The sequence below is a fragment of the Microtus oregoni genome, unplaced genomic scaffold (assembly GCF_018167655.1).
Source record: "Microtus oregoni isolate MIOR12 unplaced genomic scaffold, Mior012 000021F_ref0000039, whole genome shotgun sequence".
NCBI lineage: Eukaryota > Metazoa > Chordata > Mammalia > Rodentia > Cricetidae > Microtus > Microtus oregoni.
In genome coordinates, this window is record NW_024543080.1 from 29,201,912 (window position 1) to 29,211,783 (window position 9,872).

The 9,872-nt window shown below is 44.4% G+C and overlaps 1 protein-coding gene across 5 annotated transcripts in view; it reads left to right on the plus strand.

Moving 5' to 3' along the window:
• Rfc1 (replication factor C subunit 1) overlaps positions 1-9,518 on the plus strand; it is a 64,606-nt gene extending 55,088 nt beyond the window's left edge. For all 5 annotated transcript variants that reach the window (XM_041671342.1, XM_041671344.1, XM_041671345.1 and 2 more), the window contains 4 exons: positions 2,547-2,692; positions 4,977-5,190; positions 6,405-6,596; positions 8,304-9,518. In XM_041671342.1, coding sequence (XP_041527276.1) covers positions 2,547-2,692; positions 4,977-5,190; positions 6,405-6,596; positions 8,304-8,387 — 636 coding nt within the window. In that variant the 3' untranslated portion in view covers positions 8,388-9,518. The remainder of the gene's footprint in view (positions 1-2,546; positions 2,693-4,976; positions 5,191-6,404; positions 6,597-8,303) is intronic.
• The last annotated feature ends 354 nt before the right edge of the window (positions 9,519-9,872 follow it).

A 9,872-nucleotide genomic window follows, 5' to 3' on the forward strand; every position in this document is an offset into this window, starting at 1 on the left:
ATTCATTCTGTAATGCAGGTTGGTCTCAGACTTGAGGCAGTCCTGTGTCAGTCTCTTCCAGGTGCATATCCGCACACCCAGCCCTCCCTGCCCTCTTTTAATTCAACCCATACATTTGCTTGAAAAGAAAAAAACAATGCCTCACTCTTGAAGTATAGATCGTGTATACAGTGTTCTGTCTGCATGTACACCTGAACACCAGAAGAGGGCACCAGATCTCATTACAGATATATGTGAGCCACCATGCAGTTGCTGGGAATCAAACTCAGGATCTCTGGAAGAGCAGCCAGTGCTCTCAGCTACTTAACCATCTTTTCCCCCACTAGATCTTTTTTTAAAAATCTTATTTTCACAAAATTTGTACAAAAATGTTTTCTTTCCTTAGTAGTTATACATTTGAGATTTTATCTTAAATAATTTTAAGCACAGAAAAACACTATATAAAAATATTCCCCAAAGCATTAGTTTTAATAGGAAACACTGCAGAAAACTCCCATGTCCAGCTACAGGAGGATGGTAAGTCGTCCTGGTGAAGCCCTTCTACCTTTAAACCAGTTTGTAGAGATTATCTAATGAGAACTTGGGAGAAAGTATTAGTAGAATAAGGCAGGATGTAACATTTGTGGAAAGTTTAATTAAAGTCTTCAACAGACTGAAAATGCTGCTCAGAGAAGATGTCTGAAGTCACACCTCCCCCCTTTGCATCTCCCTCGGGTGGCAACTCAGTCTGCTCTCACCTGGTCTCCCTGCCGTCAGCTGCCACATTCCTCTGTGTGTGATTCCTTCTGGGCTGTGATATTGAGGCTGGTTGGTCAAGGCTGCAAGGATGACTTCTGAGACAGTTTTAGACCAGGGTTGCTTGTGGCTCTCTTCCTCTTCTCCATTCCTGTATGTGTGTGCACTCCCATGTATGTGGAGACCAGAGCTTAGCCTTGGGGATTATCCATCAGGTGCCCCTCTGCCTTGCTTCTTGTTTTTTGTTTTGTTTGGTTGGTTTTTTGATCAGGGTCTTACTATGTAGCCTTGGTTGGCCTGGACCTCTCTTTATATATAAGGCTGTCCCTGAACTGAGAGAGATCGCCTGCCTCTGCCTTCTAAGTGCTGAAATTAAAGGTGTGTACCTCTGTGCCTAGTTTTCTGTGTGTGTGTACATGCGTGTGGCTGTCTGTCTGTGTAAATGTATGTCGTGTGTGGGTGAGTGCATGTGGAAGCCAGAAGAGGGCACTGAGTCCCCTGGAGCTAGATGAGCCACACAACCAACCAGTTGTGCTGGGAACTGAACTTATGTTCTTCAGAAGAAAAATAGCACTTTTTTTTCTTTGTGTTGCCCTGGCTGTCTTGGAACTCACTCTGTAGACCAGGCTGGCCTTGAACTTCTGCCTCCTTAGTACTGGGATTAAAGTGTGCGCCACCACGTTCTCTTAACTGCTGAGTCATCTTTCCAGCCTCACCTATTTATTTAAGATGTACGAGTGTGAGTGTGTGTGTGTGTGTGTGTGTGTGTGTGTGTAGGGATGTGCACACTAGTGTAGGTACCCGTGGAGGCAGGTGCATTGGATCTTCTTGGAGCTGGTATTGGAGACAGCCTTGTGAGGATGCTAAGACCTAAACTAGGGTCCTCTGGAAGAATAGTACATTCTTAATGGCTCCAAGATAATAGATGATGGCCTGGAACTTGATTAGTTTACGGTGACTGGCCATTGAGTCCCAAGGATCCTCTTACAGTGTTGGGATTACCATTTTCTCATGACTACTGGGGCTCTAACTCAGGTCCTCTTGTGCAGGTGGCAAGCACTTGACCTAAACTGTCTTCCCCAGTCTTTACTCTGTTTTCTATAGGAGAAACTTCCGATACCTGTAATTAGGACAGGGAGAGGGCGCTGTAATTAGGCATCGGGCCATTACTTCATCCATGGACTGCTAGTCTGTTTTTGGTTGCTATAATGTCCTGCCCACAAACTAGTTAAGACTTAAAGAACAGTTTATTGCACTCACAGTTGTGGGAGATGAGGAGCCTGTGTCTGGTGATGGCCTCCTTGCTTAAAGAGTGCTGAGTGGTACAAGGTCTGACCTGGCAGGAGACGGATGTGTGCATGTATGTATGTATATTTAGGTATGCTTGGTCTCTTTCTCTTACGGAGTGTCTAGCATTCACTTAAGATTCTCTGCTCTAAGTCACTATGCAGTGACCCCCATCTTCAAATGCTGCATTTGGGTTAAGTTTCTACCCTCTTTATACCTCACAATGGGATGAGAGCTGCTAAAGAATACCCCAAAAACAAAATGTTAATAAACTTCCACCTTAGTTTACCTTGGGGGATAAAAGATGTTTAAAAAATAAATGCGGGTGATCTTCAAAAATAAATAAAGCCTAAGACTCCCTTCCAGTATTGCTGTGTGACTTGTCTCAATTATTCCCTTGCCTCCACGCCAGTCCAGAGAGGAGAAAATGGTTTATGTTGGGGCATTGGACCCTGACACTAAAGAAATAACTTTATACCAATTTAAATTCTGGACTGTATGTTTGATCTTCCCTCTCCCCCCAGGCCATTTATGCCAGTGTTCTTCCTGGAGAGTTGATGAGGGGCTACATGACTCAGTTTCCCAGCTTCCCAAGCTGGCTGGGGAAGCATTCATCTACGGGCAAACATGACCGGATTGTTCAGGACCTGGCCTTGCACATGAGTCTTAGGTAAGCGGGATTAGCGCCATCCCTGTCACTCTGCTACCCTGTAGGGATGGTATGCACTTGAAGGTGGCTGGATTTCATTGCTCATCAGCTAAATGATCTGGGTAAGTTCCTGCCGTCTGGCCTGAGTTCTGTTGCTTTAAAAAAACCAGCCAGATGGCAGATGTGTCATGATTTGAGAGCATTCTTAAAGTGTGTACATCTTTTAAAAGTCTGCTGTTGTTTGTTGGTGCCAGAAGTGTGTTTGTATTAGTGGAATAACTTTGATCTTCAGGATAGGTAATATGGAACCAGAAGTTTTCATAAAGAAATTATAGTTTTAACCTGTTTTACTAGAAAGCTGGCCTAGTCATCTGGGATAGGGAACACAGATTGGCACATGACAGGAGCTGCCACTCTGGTAATGGAAGTGAACATACTTGGAAAAGTTTAAAGAAGTTCAACAGTGCTTGAGTTTGTCACAGTTCGTTACAGTTGATAAGTTTTTACCATGGGAAGGATCTGCTGATAACCATGAAACCTGCTGAAGAGTCCTATTTCCATTTCTGGGCCTGCCCTGGTCACTGGGAAAGCTGGGGCAGTTCCTGTCCTGTATGTCCCAGTTCTCACTAAATTCTCTCTTCCTAGCTCATGGCAGGAGTCTCTTATTCCACCCTTAGTTTCCTTTGCTGCTCTAACACAGAGTGACTAAAACAACACTAACTTACTGGGTTCTCAGGGTGGGCACAGTGCCATCCCCAGGTCCTTATAAAATGGAGGCTGCTGGGTCAGAGTCAGGGAGATTTGAAAGTGCTGTTCTGTGGCATGGGACATGGAGGAGCCACAGACTCTTTTGGGTTTGCTAGGATCACCAATGTCACTTCCACACCCAGCCGAGGTCCCCCAGCTTGAAGCACCTGGCTATAGTACTGCCAGGCTGGAAGCAGTTGTAAAAATGAGGAATGGAGGCATTTGCTCAGTGTTTTACTTTTAAGGGGGAATGCCAGTATTTGGGAAAGAAAAGGTCAGTTTTTATTTTTTTATTTTTTTATTTTGGTTTTTCTGAGAGAAGGTCTCTGTGTAGCCCTGGCTGGGTTGGAACTCACTCTGTAGACCAGGGTGGCTTTGAACTCACAGAGATCCGCCTGCGTCTGCCTCTGGAGTTCTTGTGTCACCACGTCAGCCCAGAACAGTTAATTCTTGGTAACACTCTCGTTCTCAGCAGCCCAAAGCCGGTTTCCCTGCTTGCCCTGGATCATAGACCACTTTCCAGCTTTGCAGGCAGTCTCTGCAAAACCCTGCCATCGATGGGAAAGTTCCAAGTATAGACATGAGGAAGTACAAAGGAGGCCTTCATGTATAATCTCGATTACAGTCAGACCAAAAAGTGTTGTCCCCTCACTCCTACAGGAGTGGCACTGAGTGTAGGCACGCTCACTGCTGTTTCCTGTTGCCTTTGGTATTTTGGGGCTGGGAATGATGCATCGATATGGCTATGGTAAGGCTAAGTACAATTGTTGGGGTGTTGAGTAATATGGAAGTAGAACCCGTATTTGCCTTCCAGTCAGAGCAAAGGAGAAAACTGCCTTTGAGCACAGTGGGGGAGTGCTAGATGTCCCAACACCCCCTGTTAAATGGCGGGAGTTCTGCTGAACATTATTATTATTAGACGTGGATCAGCAGTTTAGAGTGGATGCATAGAAATACATAACCAATTTATAAATTCTGGTTTATTGGTTAAGTTACAGTGCTTATCGAAATTAAAAATTGTGTGTGTGTAGAGAGAGAAAGAGAGGGATATTTTCAGTATGTAACCTTGTCTGGTCTGGAGCTTTCTATGTAGACCAGCATAGCCTTGAACTACCAGAGAGATCTCCCTGCCTCTTCTTCCAGAGCACTGAGATCAAAGGCATGCACCACCATATCTGGCTAAAACCTTTTTGTATTTCAGCCCATTGACTCATATGAATGTCTTATTTTATTGACTCATTTTGAACGCAGTATTCTGTAGTGGTTAAAGAGTGGTTACTGGTTGGTTGGTTATATGTGCACATCTGCATGCGAGAGTGCCTGTGGCGATCAAAGGATAGAGTTGGCTTTCTCTCCACTCATGGCATCTGACCGCCCTAAGAGCTGTTTTCCTAAGGACAAAATACTGTTCATTAAAAGGACCTATGAAATTTACATGCTGTAAAATAATTACTCTGGTTGACTGGTAGTGATGATCTAATGTGGGGGGTTGGTAATGGGGTGCCATTGACACGATTTAAAAAATAAAGACGTGTGTCTTCTGTCCTGTGTGTTTCAGAACTTACTCCAGCAAAAGGACGGTGAACATGGATTACCTGTCCCACATCAGAGATGCACTTGTGCGACCCTTGACCTCACAAGGGGTAGAAGGAGTTCAGCACGTTGTCACACTTATGGACACATATTATTTAATGAGAGAAGACTTCGAGAATATCATGGAAGTTAGCAGCTGGGGTGGCAAACCCAGTCCCTTTTCCAAGCTGGATCCTAAGGTAAGATGTACCTTACCTTAGTAAGTATGGTTAAATGACCTTGCTGTGCTAGCAGTGCTTGAGGGGATTATAGTTGCTTTAGACAATTATTCCTCCCTGAATGCTTGCTGCCTTTCTGGCCTGTGCTTTGCAGAGACAGTGTTTTAGGATAGTGGTCAGAGGATTTGATGAATTACAGGATTCGATGCTACAGTTTGTGTTTTTATCTTGACCTCAAGGGGAATAATAAGAGAACAGGGGTAAGGTGCAAAAACAATATGTTCTTGATGGGCGGGGGTGAGCTTGGGGGCAAACTTGAGGTGGTGATGTAGAGTGTTTTACAGCCTGAGGATTTTTTATCAAGTTTTTCTCTAACTTTTCTCTTCCCTTCTCTTTCTTTTGTTTCTTCTTTTCCCTCCCCTCCTTCCCTTCTCTTCCCTTCCCCAGACTGGTTTTCTTTTCCCAGAACTAGAGATTGAACCTACAACGTTCTGTGTACCATACATGTGCTCTTACTGCTGAGGTCTCTCCAGCTCCTTTTGAACTTTTTGAGACGTGGTCTCATTAAGTTGCCCAGACTGACCTTCACTGTGTTTTATATAGTCTAGGCAGCCCTTTCCTTTGTCTCCTCAAGTTGCTGGGATCACAAGCATGTGCTACTGCCATGTGTGCCGGTTTCCATGGTTTGTAGTCAAGACCAACTTGAATCTTAGTCAGCTCTTTTTGACTTATTTATCGATCAGATTAACCACTGATTCTTTTGTGTGTGTGTGTGTGTGTGTGTGTGTGTGTTTTTTGAGGCACGGTTTCTTTGTATAGCCCTTGTCTAGGAACTTGCTCTGAAGACCAGGCTGACCTCAAACTCAGAGATCTTCCTGCCTCTGTTTCCAGAGTGCTGGAATTAAAGATGTGTGCTGCTATACCCGTTTTAACTACTTATTCTTAATTTTTTTTTTTGAGCTGTGGGTTCAAAATTCTCAAATAAATAATATAAAAAATGCTATGCGCTGGGGACATAGCTGAGTGATGGTGGAGTCGCCGAGTGTGCACAAGGCTTACCCTGATCTCTAGTAGCACACAGCTTTAGAGGAGAATAAATGCACTTCCGGTTCTATTATGCATGTAACTATTTTGCAAATAGTTTAAAGGATTTCCTGGGCTTCTCAAAGCTTCAGCTTAACTGATGTTAACGCATTGTCCAGCACTCAGGGTAACCGCTTTCCTCTGTTCTTTAGGTGAAAGCAGCCTTCACAAGAGCTTATAATAAGGAGGTCCACCTGACCCCGTACTCGCTTCAGGCAGTAAAGACATCGAGACTCAGCACAGGCCCGGCACTGGATTCTGAGTACCATGAAGAGTCACAGGAAGATGACAGTCAGTCTGATGAGAAGGAGCAGGATGCCATAGAGACTGATGCCATGATCAAGGTAGTGTGTTCAGCTATGGCAGGAGTACCTCATAGATGACCTTTGCTCTTGTGTGATTTGGGAATAATAAGGCCGGTTCCGCATGGAGCAGGGTAAGATGATGACCTGTGCTCCTGTGTGATGGGAATAATAAGGCCGGTTCCGCATGGAGCAGTGAGCTGGAAGTGTAGGTATGTCTTGCTCATCATAACTGAAGATGATGGGGTGGGTTTCATTTCCACACACACACACACACACACACATTTATCATGATTTTCTAAATATCTCTATCTATCTATCTATCTATCTATCTATCTATCTATCTATTTTTTCCGAGACAGGGTTTCTCTGTGTAGCCCTGACTCTCCTAGAACTCGCTCTGTAGACCAGGCTGGCCCTGAATTCAGATCCACCTGCCTTGCTTCTGCCACCCACAGCTTCCCAAGTGTGTGTGCTACCATGCCTGACAGTTTCATTTTTATAACGTGAACTTCTTTTTCTTTTTTAAATATTTATTTATTTATTATGTATACAATATTCTGTCTGTGTGTATGCTGCAGGCCAGAAGAGGGCAGCAGACCCCATTACAGATGGTTGTGAGCCACCATGTAGTTGCTGGGAATTGAACTCAGGACCTTTGGAAGAGGAGGCAATCCTCTTAACCTCTGAGCCATCTCTCCAGCCCCCTAATGTGAACTTCTTATAGTAGTGTAGGAGCCAAATAGCAAGAAAGTAGGCAATCGTAGTGATGGTCATGTATGTGTACTGCAAGAATACATGTACTCATGTGTATGGTTTTCTAAGTGTCTTCCTTCGTTTTTGAGACAGGGTCTTTGACTGAACCTGGAGCTTGCTGCTCTGGCTAGATGCCTAGCCAGTGAGTCCTAGGATCTGCGTGTGTGTTTCCCTCTCCCTAGCACTGAGCTTAGAGAAGTGTGTTGCCTGCCATACCTTGCTTTTATGTGTGTGTTGATGTGAGCTTAGGTCTTCAAGCTTGTGCAGCAAGTATTTCCCACCGGGTAGTCGTCTCACCTGCCCCAGCAGGGTGCTGTTAATACTTACTTGGACTTTGGTATGCACTTTCATACCACAGTGCATTTTCATAGCATGAACAGAAAAATGTTTTAAACAAACTATTGTTCACTTTGGCTATTCGTGTTGCCTACAGCCATTGAATTGCCTGTAAAGTCTCTCAGAGCAGAAGTTGACACTTTACTAGCAAAAGACAAAGATCTGAATGAGGCATGGAGTCAGCCTACTGTTCGCAGCTGCCAAGTCACTGGGCTGCAGCCTTCTCTCCTTTCACCTGTGCGCGGCTCTTTCTTCTCCCGCGTCACACGTCTAGGAATAGAGGTCCTTTGTTTGGATTGGTTCCCCGCTTCTCTTCTCTTCCCGCTTCACAAAATGAGTGTGCTTAGATCTTCTGTGAGATTAAAAGGGAAGCTTGTCATGTAGACATTGCCATATCTGTAAGCCACCTCTTGAGTATTCTGGCTCCCTACGAACACTGTGTTCTGAATCCAGGAAACTGCCTTACACGGGGCACACCTTAGTTCTAGATCTGAGTAGGTCTAGATGTTTTCTCTGTAAGGAGCTGGCTTGTTGCTTCTCGGGCAGCAGTAGATATCTGTGACCTTGCTTTTCTAATTAAGTTGTAGATAAAGACTTTGCTGTCATTTTATATACTCATCAACATATTAACTGTTTTGTGTGTCTCTCCTCCAACAGAAAAAGACAGGATCTTCAAAGTCTTCAAAACCAGACAAAGATAAGGAGTCCAAAAAAGGAAAAGGAAGAAGTTGGAAGAAATGAAACCATTGTTCAGTACCAATAGCTGTGTTTCACTTACCCTCTCAACTCCCGCTAGAAAGCCGTGCCCTTTACCAGAGTATCCATGTCCAGCACAGTGGGGTGGCCTGGTGGTCCCATCATAGAGGACGGTACAGCTAGGCGGGCTAGCTAGCCAGCTCTCATGCTCCTCTTATAGAGGGGGACAGGACGCTTCAGCCTCCACCATCCCTGGCAACCCAGGTAGAGTGCTGGGATTCAGAGTGACTGTGTGGAATCAAAACTAGGAGCACACAGGCTTTGGAGTCAGATTTTAGTTAAGTCTGGGCGCAGAGGAACTGAGGCATCTTTTGTAGCCTAACAGTTTGTCCTCATGGCTGTTAAAGGACCAGGGCTGATTTCTTTAAAAACTCGATAGTTCTTATTTTATGGTGAAATTCTGTAAATAAACCTTAATACAAATCAGCCACCACCTGGAGCTGAGTATTCTTGGTTCATTGTCAAGCTGGCAAAGTAGGCGTCAGGAATCGAGTGTCCATGGATTGCATGGATATTCTTAAGATTGTCATCTTGTACAGAAAAATATTATGTTAGTATATTACTTTCCATATTAATTTGATTAGATTAAAATATTTGGCATAACCCTGTGAATCAAAGCACAGCATCCCTCTGCACTAATCATGTTGCTGCTGTAGGAAGTCGCTGAGAGGCCTCTCGGGTATGCAGACACTGGACCGCCACACATTCCTGTCCTCCTGCAGTCACCCTTCAGGGTGAGACCAGTAGTCGAGGATGGGTCAGCTTCACAGGTTCATTCTGACTGGGAGATGCTGTCCTGTGAGGAGCTCGTATCCCTACTGGAATTTCAGGCTAGATCTAGAACTGTGCTTGTTGAAAGACCCTAGGGCCATGGACGTAACCTGGCCTTTGGGTGTTTAGCTTTTTAAATCAGTAAGTGCTCAGAGGTCTATGCTGCCTCTGTGAGGTGTATGCCAGAAAGAATATGAGGACCATGCTCTGCCTTTGAGGACTCATGGCCTTGTTGGGAGAGGAGACAAGTCCTGGAGACATTGCAGGTATATTAACCAGGGTAAAGGTATGCTTCCCAGAGATTGGTTCAGTATGGAAATAAATAAACACTGTGCTTAAGCCTGAGTCTCTGCGTCCTGCCCTCTCTCCTCTGTTGAAACTTGGCTGCTATGGTAATGGTTTCCTCACCCAGAGGGGAAGGATACTCGTGCGCATTCTTCCATTTCTGTTCATTTGGACATGCAAACCATGCCTCCCTCAGTTGAATATACATTCCAGGAAAGGCCCAGCATTCTGCTTGCTTTCAGAACAAAAAATGGTCTTTGCTTATTTAATATAGTTATGATTTAAATTTTGAATGTTGTGAACAAGCTATAAAAATAAATTTTTTTAGAGTTAGAGACTATATGATGTTTAATACAGGACGATAGCAACAGGATAAGCAATGGTGGTCTATTGGATTCCTCTTTGAAGCCCTCC